General features: G+C 39.9%; 1 protein-coding gene across 2 annotated transcripts in view; it reads left to right on the top strand.

The window, feature by feature from the left end:
• PDLIM5 (PDZ and LIM domain 5) overlaps positions 1-18,488 on the top strand; it is a 192,150-nt gene extending 173,662 nt beyond the window's left edge. For both annotated transcript variants that reach the window (XM_060247048.1, XM_060247047.1), the window contains 4 exons: positions 4,959-5,139; positions 8,546-8,666; positions 15,887-16,002; positions 17,475-18,488. In XM_060247048.1, coding sequence (XP_060103031.1) covers positions 4,959-5,139; positions 8,546-8,666; positions 15,887-16,002; positions 17,475-17,564 — 508 coding nt within the window. In that variant the 3' untranslated portion in view covers positions 17,565-18,488. The remainder of the gene's footprint in view (positions 1-4,958; positions 5,140-8,545; positions 8,667-15,886; positions 16,003-17,474) is intronic.
• The last annotated feature ends 1,544 nt before the right edge of the window (positions 18,489-20,032 follow it).

The following is a 20,032-nucleotide window of genomic DNA, read 5'->3' as shown; positions in this document are numbered from 1 at the left end:
TTTATGATCAGTTGTATCAAAGTTGCAGAAAGATTTAGGAGGATCAACAGGCTGTAATTGATTCTGGTAATCTCCAAATGATGGGTAATTGCGGTCAATCATACATTATCCCATTGCTTTATATAGGAAATGGAAGATAGCTGCGAACATCAAATGATAAGGATGTGTGTCAAAGTTACCTGACAGTACTTTAATCAATATATCATGTTCTCCTTATACTCTTGCACTACAGTGGTTTTGAAGGCTTGTGATAGCCTTAGGGGTTGAGGTTTTAGCATAATTACAGTTCATGCCCTTTGAGGCAGAATTACCTATGAAAAGGTAAGAGCCGGATCAAGTGACATTCCACAGCACACCTGTTTTGCAGTCAAACTGCATAGTAGACTTGGTTACTTTACACTAAGGCATAAAATAACCATGACACGTAAGCCCCCCCCCCACAAAAAAAAATTACAAGAAGCCATCTTCTAACTTTTTAAATTTATATTCTGTATTATTGACAGGTTTATCATCTAAGGGCTTTGTCATATTTTTGTGGAACTCATTATATACATTTTTCATTGGACAAACACATCAAAGATGCAGTTTGTGTCTTGGTATATAAAATGTCTCAGAGATATTTGTTGCAGGGTAAATTGCCAGCATTCAAGGACTCTTATAACTAAACTGACTGTCATTTTGAAATTCATAATTTTATTCCAAGCATCATTATTAATTTTTATGTGGCTTATGTGCCCAAGGTGATCTTTTTACTAAGTTGAAAACTTTACTGGAAAAGGAAATCTCTCTCTCCCACACACACATGCACACACGGTATCAATGCTAGCAAAATTATTGAAGTAAAATTGAACTGCCAGAGGAAGTGGGAAACACAAAGGAATGTAGAAGAGAGACTTAGCCTTTCTTTTTAGACTTCCACTTTGCTCCTTTAAAAAATGAGTCCAGAATTCAAGACGTGTCCACTGCTTTGTGGTGATACACATGGGTAGTAAAAAAATGGGAAGAGGAAATATTTTTACACTACCTGTTACAATTTTCAGTGAGGTATCTTTTTATCTGTTACATTTGGTTTTGTGCCATTTTACAGTTTTTGACATTTTGAGACTAGCCGCTTAAAAGCAGTATTGATGTTCCAGCATAGAAGAAAATTACTTTTCTTCCAATATCTAATATTCACGACAGTTCAGCTGGTTTACCACTGTGTTTAAAGCATTTTCTTACATCTGAGACCTAGAGCTGACTACTGCTTTTACCCATGTGGTGTTCAGTACCTCTGGTATGTGTACTGATGCCTTGAAAAAAAATTAAGAACTGACCGATACAGCTCTCAGTTTCCTTGGGGACAGCAACTAGAAAAATTCATCAGCTGGACTTTCATCTGAGTAAACTAGCTTAGGATCAGAAGGAAATTGCAAGTTGACTTGTTAGACCATGTTTGGCATACCAATAGTTAACTGTAGTCATCAATGGATATTTGGGGTCAGTTCTACTGCTAGACTTTTCAGTCATATGCGTGCTTCAGTGTGTAAAGAGCAGTGCTTATGTAGCCCAGAGGTGCCAAACTCAGTTGTTACAAGGGCTGGATCTGACATATATGTCACTTTGTCCGGCCAGGTCATGAGATATAAACTTGATAAAGGTGATTTCAGATGCTGAATGGCAATAGCAGCATGATTAGACAGGGTGTGATACGCAGAAGGGTAGTAGGAGTGAAGAGACCAGCATTGGTAATGAGATAGGAGGTGCCAGAGAATCATCGAGTTGGAATTGACCTCCAGGGTCATCTAGTCCAATCCCTTGCACAATACAGGAAATTCACCAATACCTTTCCCTCCTCCGTCCCCAGTGACCCCTGCTCCATGCCCAGAAGATGGCAAAAACCTTCCAGGATCCCTGGCTAAACTGGCCTGGAGAAAATTGTTTCCTGACCCCAAAGTGGCAATAGGCATTTCCCTGGGTGTGTAAGAAGGCACCACAAGAATTAAGTATTGATACAGAGAATGGCAAAACACCCCATAAAAAGTCTGCCGTGAAAACGTTGTGAAAGCAACGTCACCCCAGAGTCGAAAACGACTGGTGCTTGCACAGGGGACTACCTTTACCTTTTTTTTTTTTCAGAGAAGGAAGTAGGAGAGAATTTCATTCCCCTGCACTCAACCAAATGCATATCTACCTGATTTCCTTTTGTTGAAACCTAGCACAAGCATGTTTAAAAAGAGCTTTTCTTGGCTTTCAGTCATTCAAAACTTGATACATGTCCATTTAAGAATTAATTTTCCATTTTTCAAATATGAGCATCATATGTGAAAAATGGCTTGTTTATTTCATCTCATCCTATTTCTGGATTTACATTAAGAAACTTATAGATATTGAGCAAGAGAACACTTGCACAGAGTTGTGTGGAAGGTGAGATTTAGGGGGGAACTATTGTTGAGTGATGCTTCCAATAATAAATAGTTTTCTCTCTACCATCAGCACCACTCTATAGTTACCACTTTCTCCTCCAAAGTTGTAGCTTTTTACACTCTGGCTCCTCTGCTGAGGGGTGGGGGGGACAGCCTCCTTCCTCCAGCTTGTTCCCACCCCACAAAATGAAATATTGTGGCTTGCAAAGCGAAAGCAATTCAGACTCCTCCAAACTGCCTCCATGATATTGTAACTTCACCAGCAAAGGAAAATCAGCATTTCTAACTGTAGGCAATGCAATCTCCAGGGGGAAAAGCTTCCTATCCCCCTCCCCAATCAAACCACACACACACATCTTACTCCCCCCCCCCCAACCACGACCTGTTCAAAACATTATTCCAGTTGCACAGAATTCAGTAGGTGCAAAGTGAATGGGAAAGTTGCATGGCTGAAGAGCAAGAAACGGATAAGGGGGAATTTCTCTCTCTCTCCTCCACTCCCCCCACTTTCTTTTTTTTACATCAGTAAATTCACAAACACTGAAAGCCTTGTAAAAGCCATTCATTAATCCTCTCTGATTTATTTTGTGGCATGTTCCCAAAGCCTGTAACAAAGGAGAGTGGGCAGATGGGAGCCATGGCCCAGGGAGGTTTCAGGTGAACACCCGTGCTCAGAAATGCAGCAGAGGGAAGAGAGAGGTGGGCGGGCAAGGGAAGAACCAGATGCTTCTATGTTTTGCCCTCTTGATGAGGACTACAGAGCAAAATGTACAAGGGGAGATTTATAGATTCTCTGCACATTCATCCACCTCCCCTCTCTGGGCCAACAACTGCTATAAAGGCCAGCAACTGAAAGCTTCCTAGTCCATTCAATCAGAGCTCTCCCCAGTTGGATTGGGGAGAGGGGTTAAAAATGGAAGCCTCAAAGCAGAATCAAATTCCTCAAAGCAGAATCAAATTCGATCACTTTAGCGACCCCCCCCCCCCCACTTTTAAAAGAAGAAGAAAGAAAACCCACCCATCCCTCCAAAGAAGAAGAAGTGTGCTGGCACACAAAAGCTTATACCGGAAATAAAACATTGTAGGTCTTCAAGCTGTTTTCTTTCTCCTCCCCACCCCCACCAAAAAAAAGAAGAGGAACAGCTGTGGAAAAGGAACCAGAAGCTCTGTGTGTGTGTACACATGTGTGACAGAGAGAGGCTTGTCTTTGTTTTTCTCAAGCAGGGAGCAACCACGGAGCTCTCTGCATGTGTGTTTGTTTGTGAGAGAGAGATACTTAGGGAGGGGGAAGGGAGACAAGAGGCAGGAAGCAAAGAACCTCTGAGGGAGCTGAGGAAAAGCCAGCTACTGTGCAGCTGCAGGAGCAGCCCTGGGTAAGCAAGCAAGAGAAGGAAGTTGCTCAGGTGCCATATTTAAGTGCTCTGTGGGATGGATGTGGCCCATGGGCCGCATGCTTGACACCCCTGGTGTAGTCAGTGAGTAGTGAGTACTTTATACATAAGAACTCTCATTTGATCTCTGCATAACTGAGAGAGCATTGATAAAAATGGTGCTGGCATAGAGGTCAAAGTGATATCAGGTTAGTGTTTGATGTGTTATAGATAACCAACAGTGGTGGAGGATGTCTCAGTGCACTGATTTCTTTAAAGTTGCAGGAAAGAATCTCAAAAATAATACTCTCCCTTGCATTTTAAAGACTTGGTCAAAGGTTCAGACACAGACTGATGCCAATTGTACCATTGGGGGGGCAGGATTCCAGTCATTTTTACTTTATCAGATTTGCATTCGATTTGCCAGATCTGGCTTGTATTTTAATAGCATCCCGTTAAATTTGGTAGAGCTAATCTTGTAAATAAAGTTGATGCTGAAATTCACTAAAAACAAATTTATCTACCATAGCAAACTGTTCCAAGAATGCTCCACTAGGCATGCAGGTCTTTGACTGGAATCAGAAACTGCAGCATTTTTGGTTATATATGTGCTTTTGATCTGTTAATTTTTTCTGTGTTCTGAAAAATAAAATAAAATGTTTCAATTTTATGAACAACTTTGTTAAATCTACTTCAGGGTGAGGCTTAACATTATATGCATGTGACCATTCTGTATTTGTTTTTGAATGCAGTTTGTTTCCAGCATAGGTTGCCTCACTCCTGAGTGTTTAATAACTTGCATTCTCAGATTGGTTTTGATTTTATCTTCTTGTAGTGACTTGTCTTTGCTGCCTGCTGTACAACATGATGCTCTCATATCTTCAGTGTTTAATTTCTTCAGCAGACTCACCACTTGCAAATTGGTTTTGTGAGAAACAGGGATTCAGACAATCATATCAAAGTAGGCTAACTTAGAATTTCAAATCTTAATTTTTAAAAATTAAATCCCATTGCATTTTATAACATTTTCTCTATGTATTGTTTAATAGCCAATTTGTTTTCAATTAAGTACATACAGCACCCTAGTAAAGTGGAAATGTCTGCTAGTGGCAGTGAATCCCTTTAATATTTTCCCACTTTGCATTCTGTAGCATTTGGTAACTTTCTTTTTATTTTAAAACAGAGGACCTTTTCTGGTGGCTTTGGGGAAATCTTGGCACCCAGAGGAATTTAACTGTGCCCACTGTAAAACCTCCATGGCATACATTGGCTTCGTGGAGGAGAAAGGAGTACTTTACTGTGAAGGGTGCTATGAAAAGTTTTTCGCCCCTGAATGTGCTCGATGTCAGAGGAAGATACTTGGGGTAAGAAAAAACAAAAGGGAGCCTTGAGAAACCATAAGACAAACCAGTTTACTGATGTCTTAAGTCTGCAAACTGCTAAAGGTTTTTGAATTAAGGTTTCAGAATATCTAATGCTAGAGCCTTTAGTTTGTTTAAACATATGTTGGGTCATTGCAGTTGAGAAGATTTCAGCGAAGCAACAAGACTTTGTCAGGGAAGTAGCTCACAAAACCTCACATTCTATATCCAATTCAGTGTTTTGTTTGCTGGGCAGGAACTTGCTTATGCAATGACAGCCACATAATAGTTCTTCTTTGCATCCTTCATTGCCATGTCATAGGTGTGCATAAACGACCTATAGGATGCTCTTGTTGCCTTGTCATGAGCATTCTGCCACCTCCATTCTAGCTGTCACAGTTCCCGCTTCATCTTCCATACCACTGGGGTGTACCATGAAGCCAATTTGGAGTGGGGATGGAGAAGGTGCTGGGGGAGTGATTGCATCAATGGCTTCAGAAAGCTGACTATTCCAGTCTTCCACCAGCTCATTGAGAGAATCTCCAGGGGGTGTCGGGTCCTGCAGAGCATTCCGGAATCCATCTGGATCCATCAGTCTCCATGGGCAAGCATAAATTCACTCACCGCTTAGATGAGGGCGGGTTGGGAATACCCATCTGAGCCTTAAGGGCATAGTGGTCAGACCATGGTACTACATCAGTGTGTATCTACTTCTGTTCCCATCCCAAAAATAAGATCCAGTGTGTGGTCTGCTTTGTGTATGGGGGCTACTACAAACTGGGAGAGCCCCAATGCTGCATGGATAACATTAGGTCCTTAGTCTGAGAGGAGTTCACCTCATCAACATGGGTACTCCCAATGCCTAGGCAGAGGCAGCCTCCACCAGACCCACCAGGGTATCTGGTGGTGCATTAGGTGGTTGGTACACCAGCCAGATAGCCATGCTCTCCTTCACCTCTAACACTAGGTCTACACAATCAAGGCTGGCAATTTTGGGGGCAGTGTCCTAAGGGAGAAAGACTCCCAGATGATAATTGCCATACACCCTTCCCTAATGTCTGGGATTGGTGGAGGACTAAGAACCCAGGTAGGGCAAGTTGGTTCAAGATGACAGTTTGACCCTTCCTCCCCCAGGTTTCAGTCACACAGGCCAGGTCCATATTTTGCTCCACAAGATATTTGTGGACCTGGCATTACTCAGCACCAATATCGGAGAAGGGTACTTTGCCCTAACCCCACAACCTACATTCCTCGGGGTGGGACAAAGACAAGAAGAGGGCGGAGCATACTCACATCTCCATCTCCTTCTCAGCCTAAGTCTTGTCCCACCGCTATATCTCCCATGTCCATTAATGATTGGAATCCCCGACCCTTGCATGCCCCCCACTAGGTCTTCCAAATCCTAAAGGTCCTCTCAGACTTGCACAGAGTCCCAAGGTCTTAGAAGCAAACCCAATCTATCAGACACAATTAAGTGGAATCAGTGAACTGCACTGGCTGCCAATAGAGTTCTGAATCAGGTTCAAGGTTTGGTTCTTACCTTTAAAGCTCTTTATGGCCAGGTACCAACACACATGTGGGACTGCCTCTCCCCATATGTCCCACGAACGGCCTTAAGGTTGACTGATCAAGGTTGGCTGGTAGTCCCCAGCCCATAAGAAGTCCATTTGGCCTCTACAAGGGCCAGGGCCTTCTTGACTCTGGCCCCAACCTGGTGGAATGAGCTCCCCATAGAGATCAGGGCCCTGTAGGACCTACTACAGTTCTGCAGGACCTTTAAGATGGAGCTCTTCTGCCAGGCTTTTAGCTAAGGCCATGGACACTTGATAGATTGGCCCCTCCTGCCAAAATTAGCCCAGAGATGCCTTTTAACTGCTCACTAATGATGTAAATTGAACTGAATTAGATCCCATATATTGATGAGCAGACTAAGGAGCTATCGCCATCTTTGTTCTATATTGTCATATACACACTTTTATACTGAGAAATTTTTATCTTTTATATTACTGTTTTACTAATATATTGTATTTTATTCTGTTGTTACCCGTTCTGAGCCTGCTTTGGTGGGATGGGTGGCATACAAATCCAATAGAGAGGGGGGGGAGGGAGGGGGAGAGGGAGAGAGAGAGAGATGTTTGACTGTGACAATCGGACATTAACTTGATCACCGGTTCTGTTTTGTTTCCAAAGATTCAAATGCATCCCAAATAGGTTTGCACTGTTTTTTTTCCAAAACAGATTGGCAGCCATTAATATTACTAAGGACTATTTTTATTTATTTCATTAAAACATTGATACCACACCTTTCTTCCTGATTTAAGGCAGCTACAGTAGACCCTCACCATTCATGGATTCCTGATTAAGGTGTCATGTGCTTACAGTTTGTGGTCTAATCACATGGTATAATCTCTAGACCAGGGGTGGCCAGTGGTAGCTCTCCAGGTGTTTTTTGCCTACAACTCCCATCAGTCCCAGCCAGGATGGCCAATGGCTGGGGCTGATGGGAGTTGTATGCAAAAAACGTCTGGAGAGCTACCATTGGCCACCCCTGCTCTAGGCTGTAGTACTACACCATCATTACATAATTACATTTTGTAGGAAATTTGGGTGTTTAGTGACTAGGAGGCAGCAGAATCTTGCCTCCCAGTATTCACAGGTTTCATCATTCATTTTGGTCCCATATGAATGGTGAGGATTTACTGTACTTAGATAAACACTGAATGGTAGGATTTTTTTTAAAAAAAACATATTTATTGACTGATTTATCTGATTTATGAGTATAATTAACTGCCTGTTTAAAGAATTATTTGCTGAGCAGTAGTGCAGCATGAAAAGTGGAGAGTAAAACTCAAAACAGGTGCTAAAAGCCTTTTACACTGTTTTGTACTGTTAGGAAGGAATACAGTGCCCAAATAACCGCAAAGAGGCCATTGCAAATTCAGCTCCCCTTGTTATATCTGCAGCATATCTTAAGTAGTAACTCATTCAGTATTAAGTCCCCAGATACTGAAGAACTCCAGGTGGTAATCTTCTACTAGGGTTGACAGAACATATGGGAATTCCTAGGGCCAAGCCCCAGATGCTGAGTAGCTAGGCCAGCTTTGTACAAAAAAAAAAAAAAGCAAATTAATGGGTAACTTGTTTGCACAAGGGACCTTTCCTTTCCTTTTCCTGCTGAATTTTTAGATACTCCAGCACCCGGAAATACAGGGTTCTTCTGAATTTTAGTCTGTAGAGCAAAGTTCTCAGAACTGAACAGGTTTAACGGTCACAACTTGCATCTTCAACACAGCTGTTTTTAATTGCAGAGGTTTTCTTTGTTAATGTAAAGCAGGTTTCTTAATGAACAATCACTTGTCAGAATCCTATGATAACCGGTGTTTTCTCACCCTCTCCTCTTCTCCACCAGGAAGTAATAAATGCCTTGAAACAAACCTGGCATGTTTCCTGTTTTTTGTGTGTGGCTTGTCACAAGCCCATTCGGAACAATGTTTTCCATTTGGAAGATGGTGATCCCTACTGTGAGACTGGTAAGTGTTACCATAATCACATAAGCAGGTTAGTCCATAGGCCAAGAGCAAAAAATTGACATATTAGTATCAGGTAACTGATACTATATCAAAATGAATGATGTGTCTCATTGGAAAGGCAAAAGAATAAGCTACAGCTGTCTAATATACTTCAGGTGACTATCTAAATTAGGTAAAAGCGCTGTATTTTGTAAACATAAAATGTGAAAAAATTGACTTTCTTTGATTTTGCCTTTTTATCATGAAAATGGTAATTGATAAAGGCATTATTGGCAGTACTTATTTGTAGAGGAATTTATCAACTTATGAACAGTGCTTTAAAATTTGGTCACTTGGCTCATGAGTTATAGATAAATTAGAAAAGGTAGGAGAATTTGACTTGAGCCATCTTGAGGACATCATAGAAAGCTTAATCTACCAATCAGATTAGGTTTCCACATGAAAACAAAACACCTTTCAAAAATGCAAAGAAGTTTTGTCACTTTACCTGATACCAACATCTGGTGTGGCTCACAGCCTAGGTATAAAAGCCCACGAAATTGATGTAAAAGCAGAGGAATGAAAGATGTTGATTCTTTTTTAAAATCTTAGTTTGGGTTTTTTTTAATCTCACTTGAGTTTCTGCTGACCTCAATTTTGGTTTTTATTGCTATTTGGTTTATAAATTGATATCCCATCCTGTTGGCAGCATCTTGAGGATATGGAGAATGGAACTTCCCCAGTTAAGTTAACTAGACGTTCCCATTCTGGTAGTGCAGAAGACAGCTTGCTACAGAGGTCACTTATTTTTAGACTGAATCAAGCAATCTGTCAGTGAAAGATCCTGCTGATTGCAGGTGTTTTCCTTGTTCCCCTCTGCCTAACAATCCTGGGACAGCTGGCTGCTGGTGTCAGGGCAGAAATCAGGTCTCCTTTCCCCTCCATCAGCAGAATGGCAGTGATACAAAAGGGAGCTCCCCCCCCCACTCCCCTCCACTTCTCTGTGTAGCCTCCCTGAATGCGTGGCTCTTAGTCCATATGTGTCCCATGACCCCTAGAATTTAGAGTCAGCTTCCTTAGACTCAGAACTGCTGGGGGAGGAAAACAAGGGAAAGACCAACAATCCTACTGTTCCAGAATGCTAGATCTAGTCTTTTTTGTGCAGTTGTTGCATGAGTGAAACTTTCTTTTTATTGAAATTTTCATTTTAAATTGTGTCAAAAGCAGTTAATTAGCCAAGTGTTTGATTAGTTGGTTAAAACAATTTTATTTGGTAACATATGGTAACAAATTATATTTCTTGCATCATTAATAACTTCTTTTATCTATCCCATATATTACTTTCTACCCACCCCTCCCCCCGTTACTTGACCCCCACCGGTGTTATTTACTTAAAGTACTAGTGTTTAAAGGTACCCTTAACTAATAAAAACAACAATCAATATTCTTTTTTCTAAGACTTAATAATTATCAAAAATTATCCAATGTCCTTTTATTTTCCACTCTTTTTCTACATATCTTCTGAACTTTTTCCACTCCATCTTAAAAACTTCTAAATCATAGTCTCTTAAAATTCTTGTTAATTTGTCCATTTCACTCCATGTCATAACTTTTACAATCCAATCCCATTTCTCTGGTATTTTTTTTTCTTCCACAACTGCACATATAATGTCCTAGCAGCTGAAAGCAAGTACCAAATTATAGTTCTATCTTCTTTTGGAAATTTTCCCATTTGTAATCCCAACAGAAAAGTCTCCGCAACTTTCTTAAATTCATATCCCAAGATCCTAGAAATTTCTTGCTGAATCATCTGCCAATACTTTTTTGCTCTTTCACAAGTCCACCACATATGGTAGAAAGAACCTTATGTTTTTTACATTTCCAGCATCTGTCTGGCATCTTATTATTCATCTTTATTGATGAATAATAAAAACTTAAAAACTTCTAAATCATAGTCTCTTAAAATTCTTGTTAATTTGTCCATTTCACTCCATGTCATAACTTTTTTCTAAGAAAGAACCTTCATGTTTTTTACATTTCCAGCATCTGTCTGGCATCTTATTATTCATCTTTGCCAATTTCTTAGGAGTCATATACCATCTATACATCATTTTAAAACAGTTATCTTTAATACTATGACACGTCAAAAACTTCATAGAGTTCTTCTACAAATATTCCCAAGTTTCCATCTGTATTTCTTTATTTACATTAATTGCCCACTTAATCATTTGAGATTTCACTACTTCATCTTCCGTAGACCATTTTAAAAATAATTTATATAATTTTGAAATTAATTTTCCGTTGTCTCCAAGCAGAACTTTTTTCCATTTCTGTTTGCTCTTTTCTTATTCCTTCAGTTTTAATGTCATTCTCCACCAAGCTCTTTATTTGTTGCATTTGAAACCAATCATATTTATTATTCAGCTCTTCAGCAGTTTTCAATTCTATTTTGCCACTTTGTATTTTTAATAAGCCGTCTATCTTTTTTCTCCCATAATACATATAAGCATGCCAGCCAAATTTATTTCCATGACCTTCCAATGCTAAGAGTTTTTTGTTTAACAACATTATCCATTCTTTTATTTATACTAAGCAAACTGCTTCATGATATAATTTTAAGTCTGGTAATTGAAATCCGTCTCTCTCTTTTGCATCTGTTAAAATTTTCATTTTAATTCTTGGTTTCTTCCCCACCCACACAAACTCCGAAATTTTTCTTTGCCATCTATTAAATTGTTTACTGACTTTCACAATCGGAATAGTTTGAAACAAATACATTATTATCAAAGATTTCAGGTTTTCACGGCTGGTAACATCATTAGGGTTTGTAGAATCTTTCGGGCTCAAGTGCCATGTTCTACTGGAGAAAGTTTTCCTTCCAGACGTTTCGTTCTCTGAGAACGAAACGTCTGGAAGGAAAACTTTCTCCAGTAGAACACGGCACTTGAGCCCGAAAGATTCTACAAACCCTAAATACATTATTCTTCGTAGAATATTCATTTTAATTGTGGCTATTCTACCCAACAGTGACAAATTAAGTTTATTCCACTTTAACATATCTTCATCCATTTTACGCCATAGCTTCTCATAATTATTTTTGAACAAATCAATATTCTTCATTGTTATCTCCACATCCAAATATGCCAAAAGCAGTTAATTAGCCAAGTGTTTGATTAGTGAGGTGAATAGTTCAGCCAAAACTTTAGAAACATTAAACATTATTTGGCAAATCCAAAATGTAAATGATTTTTTCAGGGTTTACTTTTAAGAGGGAATAGTTTTATTTATTATTCTTTGCGTTCTGGTTCGCATTAGTCTCTTCATATTCCATGTGCATACACGCTTTATTATAAACAGTGCAGAAATTTGAAATAAAAAGTTTCTGTAACGTTTTACAACTTCTGTTTTTTTATTATAGGATTGTTTGTAAGAAGTCCATGGGTGGCAGAGGCACTCTGCTTTTAGTATATAGTTTCATTATAATGGCAAATGTCAGGCAAATAAACACAGTAGAACAAATATGATGGGGCAGGGTATTATTTAGCTCAAACCTGAAGGGAGCAGGAGAAGTATCTCTAAGCTTCCATTTTGGAGGAGGCCCAAAGCATGTGATTGTTAACACAGAGAAGCACCAGCTTTGTTTGTTTTGCCACCTTCTGTAAATTTAATGTTCTTGTTCTGGAAAATCAAAGTATTCTGGGAGAGTGGGGAGTGGAGCAAGAAGCATCAGCAGAGGAATATATGATCTCTGTATGCAATCCAGTGTTTTTCTTAGTTGTGCAAGTCAGCAGCATTAAGTCTGTGATTTTTCTTATGTGAATTAAAAATAAAGGCAAATTATCTAGGGAACTTTATAGATAAGCCAATGGGGCCAACCTTTTGGATTCGAGATAGCACACTGCTGTGTAACTCTAGAGATATGGCAATAGTTAAATGTTCATAGTTAATACAAAGGGAGGATAAACTTTGTGATCCAGCATGGCAGCAGTGACGAAACTACACAGTAGATAAGCAGTAGACTTTCCCTTGCTAAAGCATTCAGGTTTTTATTCAGTTGAATTTCAGGTAGTTTTTGTGGAGTCAGATGTTGCAAGTTAGGTCTCTGGATATGAGAACAGCACATCACTGATCTGTCTCTTGTAAATTTTTATGCACAGTGTACTTCAGGCTGCTGTTACCATGGTTAATGCAGAGAAAAATCTCTTTAACTGTGTTGTCTGGGGCTGAAAGGGAAAGAAAACAGAAGCTTTTCTGTCTGCCTCAGCTACTGTTTTCTGTCTCCTGTAGGAAAGCTTGTAAACTTATTGAAGCTGTAAATGGCAGCCAAGTTAAATAGGCACACACCCATTTTCAATTCGATACTATGAAATGGAGAGGGGAGGGCTTTTGTTATATTTAAAACAAACATGTTTTGGGGAAAACTGTGCAATACCAGACTTAATGCACAAAGCTTGGTAATGTCTTTGAGTCGGGAAGCAGCTTCCACATGATGGGGCCCTGGAGATCCCTTCCAATTCTATGAATGCTGGACTGAGTCAGTAGCTTGGAAAGAAAGGTACACTTGAAGGTTTAGGGAAATTCTATGTTGTTGTGGAAGGTATGGCAAAGAATTGGGAGCTGTTTGGTATGCATACATAGTTGTTTCTTCATGAGCTACATATCTCCACAAGTTGTGCCACCAAAAATATAATCCTCTTTTAGACTGGGGTTGTCATGTCATTTAAATGTAACAGTATTCAGTGTCAGCCAGTTTGGTACAAAGAACTGGTCACCCTTAATTCCCTGTATCAGAAAAGCAAACCATGAGTGAATATTTCCAGCAGGAAAAGTAAGAGTGATCATGTTCAGAATTTTAACACTAAGGACCAAACTAGACAAGATGGGTTGGGAAAATGGCATGGGTGGGAGAGGAAGGAGCCTCTTCTTCATCTCATGTTGCTGTAGACCTGACCAAAATTGGGCTTTTGCAAAGAGTTCCCCAGTTCTACAGAAATTTCAACCCTGCTTCGGCAGGGAGGGCGGGGTACAAATCAAACCAAATAAATAAATAAAAATAAACCCATTCCCTGGTCAAGCTCAGGGATGATGTCTTGTCTGGTTTCACCCTCTGGCTCACAAATGCCAGTGGCTACATTTCCCACCTCTGCATAGATAATCCTTCAAGTTTATACAGAGCATTGCATGTGGAAGTGGGTAAGTATATAATACATTGTAAAGATAGACTTTGCTGTAACCTACCGCTGAAGATTCAAGGGGACAGGGCTCAATAGCACAGAATCTGCATTTCACATGGAATGTCCTAGGTTCAATCCCTGGCATCATCAGGTAATAAGTTATATGAAGTACCTCTATCTGAGACCCCCACAGAGCCACAGCTAATCAAAGTAGGCAATTTTATCATTCAGTGTAAGGAAGCGTTGTATGTTTATGTGCATTTAAGATAACGGACTGCATTGAGCAGAATTCTCCCAGTAGAATAAGGTGTTATTAAATCAGCTTACTTACTTTCTTGAAGAGAATCTATAGTAGAAGGAATATGAGCAGGTGGGATTACTTATGATTGATATGTAGATACATAGAGCCATGGTTGTCTGTAGTAGTTAGCATGCTGGACTAGGATTTGGTAGACCCAGATTCAAATCCACCACTCTGCCATGGAAGCTTGATAGGTGACCTTGGACTAGTCACACATTTTCAGCCTTCTTTACCTTATAAGGTTGTTGGGAGATGAGGAGAATGTTGTAAATAGCTTGGGCCTCAATTGGAGACTAAGGTGAAATATAAATGAAGTAAATATGTAATAAAATAGGTGAGAGTTGCTTCCATTAAATGCATGGCTAACTCTAGGCTCTCACAAGATGACACCAACTTGATGACTACAGTCAGACGTTGCAACAAACTGCTGTTTATGATGAACAAATACGGTCTTCTATATGTTGCCTCCTTCTCCTCTCATTCCATTATGCATGGACTATGCTTTTATTTTAAGCATTTTCCATTAGTTCTTCCCAGTGGGAATCCAAAGCAGCTTATTAAGTGCAAAAATACCATTTAAATGGACAGAAAAAAAACGAATAGTATAATATACCATATGCTTGGCTACTGCTGAATTTGCCAGCCTGGTTCACAGAAAGCCACAGGAGACAAGCCATGGGCTAAGAGTTTAGAGGTGTTTTGCCCTTGGGCTTGCACGAAAGCTAATGTACTGAAACAGATTCTTTGTCCAGATCTCATTCAGCTGGTAAAAATATGTTTCTAGTCTTTCCTTCCCCTGGGCTGGCCCTGCCATTGGGTAAACTAGGCAATTGCCTAGGGTGCCAGCCTTCTGGGGCACCAGATAGGGGACCCCCATGTAATTCAGTGATGTTATCAGTGTTGGGGGGGAGGGTGCCAGAAGTTAGCCTTGCCTAGGGTGCCAGACAGTCTAGGGCTGAAATTGAAAGCTTCCTGGTTTCGAACATCCTTAGTCAACCTCCAATTTGTCATGAGGCCAACATGATGAAATTGCAGTTTGTTTCCTCTTAGCAAACCAACATTGTAAATCCAAACTTAGTCTCAGGGTAAAACCTGAAACATTAGTTTGCCCAGATGCCTTTATTTAAACATCACAGCGCAAAGGGAGTGTTGAAAACATTCAGAAACAAGAAGCCTGCAATTGTGCTCCCTGCATAAGGTGAGCAGAAAGGAAAAATGTAACCATGGTAACACGGCAGGTTTGTGACAGATGAATATAGCCAGTTCCTCACATGAGACATCATCAGTGTACATAACCTGTTAGATGGATCAGACGAAATAACTTGTAACATTAGCAGCCTGTAGTTGTAAATAGAAAATGAGGGACAGGCTAACTGAAAAATTTGGGAGGCCATATTGTGGAGGAGTTTGGGGCATGTATGGTGCATGGAGGTGATAGGATTTATTATCACACCATTAATCTTGCGTTGGATCCAATTGGTGAAAAAGGAAAGAGGGGTTCTTTTTTACTACCTAAAGTGCTTGGGATAATGGGACCTGAATGCATAAAAGCAGTGGAGGAGAGGAGCTGTAGTAGAGATGAGCAGTTGGGACGAGGTTGAGTGACAAAGCTAGCTGGATCCAGCCCCACATGGTGCATCTTGACAATGGCTCATCTCTGCCATGTTCTCGTTATATGCTGAATGATGAAATTTTTCTGCCTTGGGGAATTTTTCTGTTTTCCATGTAAAATCCATTTGCTAATCACCCACATCTGTGTTGTTTAGATTATTATGCCCTCTTTGGTACCATGTGCCATGGCTGTGAATTCCCCATTGAAGCTGGAGACAGGTTCCTTGAAGCCGTGGGCCACACCTGGCATGACACTTGCTTTGTGTGCTCAGTAAGTATAAAAAGTATATTAAGCCTTTTTTTAAAGGGCATATCCATGGCAGCAGTGCTTGTGCTAACCTGAGTAAGATGGGAGTTGCGATGAAATGCCCTTGAATTGGCATGGCACTCACAAGAGAGAATTTTTTGCAGGTGTTTGGCCAGCCACTCTCTATTGTAAGATTGTTTGGCTCCTTTGAAGATTTACTTGGCATGGACCATGGCAGTGTATTCTCTAACATACTTTAATCAGTCATGTTTGTGCCCCCTGGGAAGAGTACACATGCTTGCTAAACACCAGAAGTTTGTAACCTAGTTGAAGCAGAAACACAGGAAAGTGAAATCCAGTCAATCATAGCCTTCTTTGCTGAGGTTGTTGCTGCTGACACAACCAAATGGAGTTTGAATTGGCCAGTTTGTCTGGGGCAGGTGGCAAAAGTCTTCTAGGTTGGCACAGAAAACCAATTGTGCTGTTTTCTTTCTCTGCACTGCTTCTTTCCCAGCTTCTCAAAATATTATTAATCTTCCTGCCAGTACCTCCTAACCTTTGAGAGCCAGGAAGCTGCAGTTATTTTAGGTGGATTTCTGAAGCCACTTCTTCCAAGTCCAGTGGAAAGGGTGGGGGTGTATATCCCACATGTCATATGACGTTTATTCTGCCTTATACGGATGAGATATCCCCATCTCCTGCTTAGTCTCTTTGTACAAGTAAAGTAGACAGACGAGTCACTCATACTCCCTCTATTGCCACTGGAGATGAATATCTGAAGTCACCCCGACCATGATACAATGCTTTAATTGTCTTTGCCTTTGTCCTATCAGATTGAGATATAGAATAAAGTTAGAGTCCAGTGGCACTTTTAAGACCAAGATTTTGGTGTAATGGTTAAGTGGGCGGACTCTTATCTGGGAGAACCGGGTTTGATTCCCCACTCCTGCTTGCAGCTGCTGGAATGTCCTTGGGTTAACCATAGTTATCACAGGAGTTGTCCTTGAAAGGGCAGCTGCTGTGAGAGCCCTCTCAGCCCCACCCACTTCACAGGGTGTCTTTTGTGGGAGGAGAAGATATAGGAGATTGTAAGCTGCTCTGAGTCTCTGATTCAGAGAGAAGGGTGGGGTATAAATCCGCAGTCGTCGTCTTCTATCACAGTTACAAACAAAAAAGGAGTCCAGTTAGTCAAAAGCACATAGAATCTGTATTATAGGGTTGCAAGCTCTGACTTGGGAAATTTTTGGAGATGTGGCAGTGTTGCTTCAGGAGGGAGCTCAGCAGGACTGTGATGCCACATAGAGTCTGCCAAAGCTGCCATTTTCTCCATAGAAATGATCCTCTGTAGTCTTGAGATGAGTTCCGACTCCCAGTAGAGGTCCAGGCCAGTGTCCACTTTGAAGTTGGTAACCCTAGGTCAGATTAATTTAATGTATCTTAACACGAGAATGTTAATGAGAATGAGAAACTTAAATGATTTTTTTGTGTCATTTCAGATATGCTGCGAGAGTTTGGAGGGTCAAACTTTCTTCTCAAAGAAAGACAAACCCCTATGCAAGAAACATGCCCACTCAGTGAACATCTGAAACACTAAATGTTCCTAAATCAATCATAATGACAGGAAAGGACAGCAATCAGGTGTTGGTTCACAATAGGCTTACTAAAGTATTTATGTAGACTTCTTAAATGGTAGTGAAGCAAAGATAGGATGAGGGAAAATCAGGCTATTGACCTTCTGAGCAATAGAACTGGGAGCATTTAGGGTGATATACGTTAGTAATATCAGAAAGAGTGAGTCAGATTGCTTTTTATTGATAGCATGCCTTTGTGATCACTTGCATTTTTACAAAAGAAAATGTTATTTCAGTCATGCAATTTTGTAGCATAATCTGAATGTGCTTTTAAGTGTCACAAATGGGTAATATTATTCCTAAATAAGGACATCACAAAACTAGACCTGAGTTTGTTGCTTCTTCTCAGGACAAAGAAAAGAGAGTTCTACAATGGATAATGTAATTAGTATGTATCATACTTTTCAAGAACTTTACAACCTGAAACCATTGTACATAGATATGAGGATCTGTGATAGAAGTAATTCTGGATTTTGAGAGATTGCCGCATAAAACTGATTCTTTTAAAATCCACGGTATAGAAAATGTTGCCTTTTTTTGCATTGTGTTGTTTTGTAAGTGATGCAGAAAAAGTGACTCAGCTTCTGCACTGCAACTAATGAGATATTTGGCCATGTGGAAAAGAGCTTTTTTTAAGTGTCCCAGAAGAACATGCAACTCAGCTACTTCTAAAATATAGCCGATAGTATAGTACTGTAAAGGATGGGGGTGGGGGGGAGTCTTGAACTTACACATATTTGTATCTACTTTGTGCACAATTTAATACTACTTTTGGTAACCAATGCAAAAGGGAATGGTGGGAAAGAAATAATTTCAGCTGCCTTAGATGCAAAAATCATACTGCATTCTTGCACAATGAATAAACTATTTCTTCCCTAATATGGTCTTAGTGATGGTTGCCTTTGTTATAAAATTGTTAATGATGTGGGCATGTCTTTTGAATAGATGTGTTGCTTGCTTACCTGACAGGAGCTGTTTATATGTACTGCTGTATCTTATTTCCAGCCCTTGGTTTCTCCAGGGAATGGAAAATTACATTGTCACAGAATGCATTGTTTTTCTGAGTTTTATCTTAAAGAGAAAGGAAAGAGTATATAATGTAATATTTCTTCTGAAAATCTTGTTTATCCACCCAGTGAGGGATTGATCTTTCTATATAGACCAGGGCAGCCAAGCTTGCTTAACGTAAGAGCCACATAAAATAAATGGCAGATGTTTGAGAGCTGCAAGACATGAACATCAAATATTTGAGAGCCAGAAGGAAGGAAGGAAAATAGATGTGTGAGGGGAAGGGGTGGAAAGAAAGTAACTTTAAATGCATTTAAATGCATCACCCACCAGCTGGCTTGGCTTTAAAGAGAGAAATGTCTTCTCCAAGCTGCCTGATGGGGTGTTGGGGGCTTCAAGAGTTACACAATATGTGTGAAAGAGCCACATGTGATTCCTGAGCTGCAGTTTGGACACCCTTGATGTAGGAAACAATTATCATTATTTCTGTGACCTTGTTCATATTCTAGGCAACCATATTACATGTGTTGTGTGTTTTATATGGATGATGGATGTAAACTTGACCCAGAAGAATATGTGCAGCAGTAGACAGGACAAGATTAATTGGACAGTGTTCATTTTTTATTTTATTTTACGCTGAGGCTACCAGGGAAATGTATCCATGTTGCCTTTGTTCTTAAACACTTTTAAAGAATTGCTAACTTATATGAATGAGTAAATGTTATATAGCATTCTGACAAAACTAGACTGAAAAAGTCTTCTGTTGTTTCTATACTCCCCTGAACTATATATAAAGTATAAACATTCTATCTTTTCAATTTAAGACGCATGGAATGAATGTTATTTTAAAAACATAGCACTTAAACTATTTGGCCAGAATTGACCTGCAGGTGCCTGTGTTTAACCGTGTTGTACTGGCACACTTATTTCCCCAGCCTGGTAGTTTGCTTGGGGATGCTCTTAGCTGAACACAGGTGACTACTGAGCCAGTGATTACATAACCCAGTGTCCATGTAATCAGTCAGAATGTTAGTCACCTGTGCTGCCTACAACCAAAAGATCTGAAGAGTTTTTACACAGTTTAGGTAAAGAATTATAGAGAATTCTTCTTACCTCTTGCTAGGACAATATAGACAACAGGCTAACCAAATGCTTGAATGTGTTCCATGTAAGCAAACATCGGTAAATAAATCAAAATAATAATATCTGTAATCTGTTACGCCATCGTAATCTCATGAAGTACAAACATGGGCACCATTGAATCCCAGATACCTCCTCAAAACCATGAGAATTTTACAGTTATCATCAGCAGAGTTTAACTTTTCCTGCCATATTTCTTATAGCATTAGCCAAACTTTTTTAGATCTCAATATTTATTGGGGGAGATATTCAGAAATGTAATCTTATACTCTTTC

This window comes from Heteronotia binoei, chromosome 9 (assembly GCF_032191835.1).
Source record: "Heteronotia binoei isolate CCM8104 ecotype False Entrance Well chromosome 9, APGP_CSIRO_Hbin_v1, whole genome shotgun sequence".
Classification (NCBI taxonomy): Eukaryota; Metazoa; Chordata; class Lepidosauria; order Squamata; family Gekkonidae; genus Heteronotia; species Heteronotia binoei.
The sequence above is the reverse complement of the archived record's forward strand: the minus strand, read 5'-3'. Positions and strand labels throughout refer to the sequence as shown.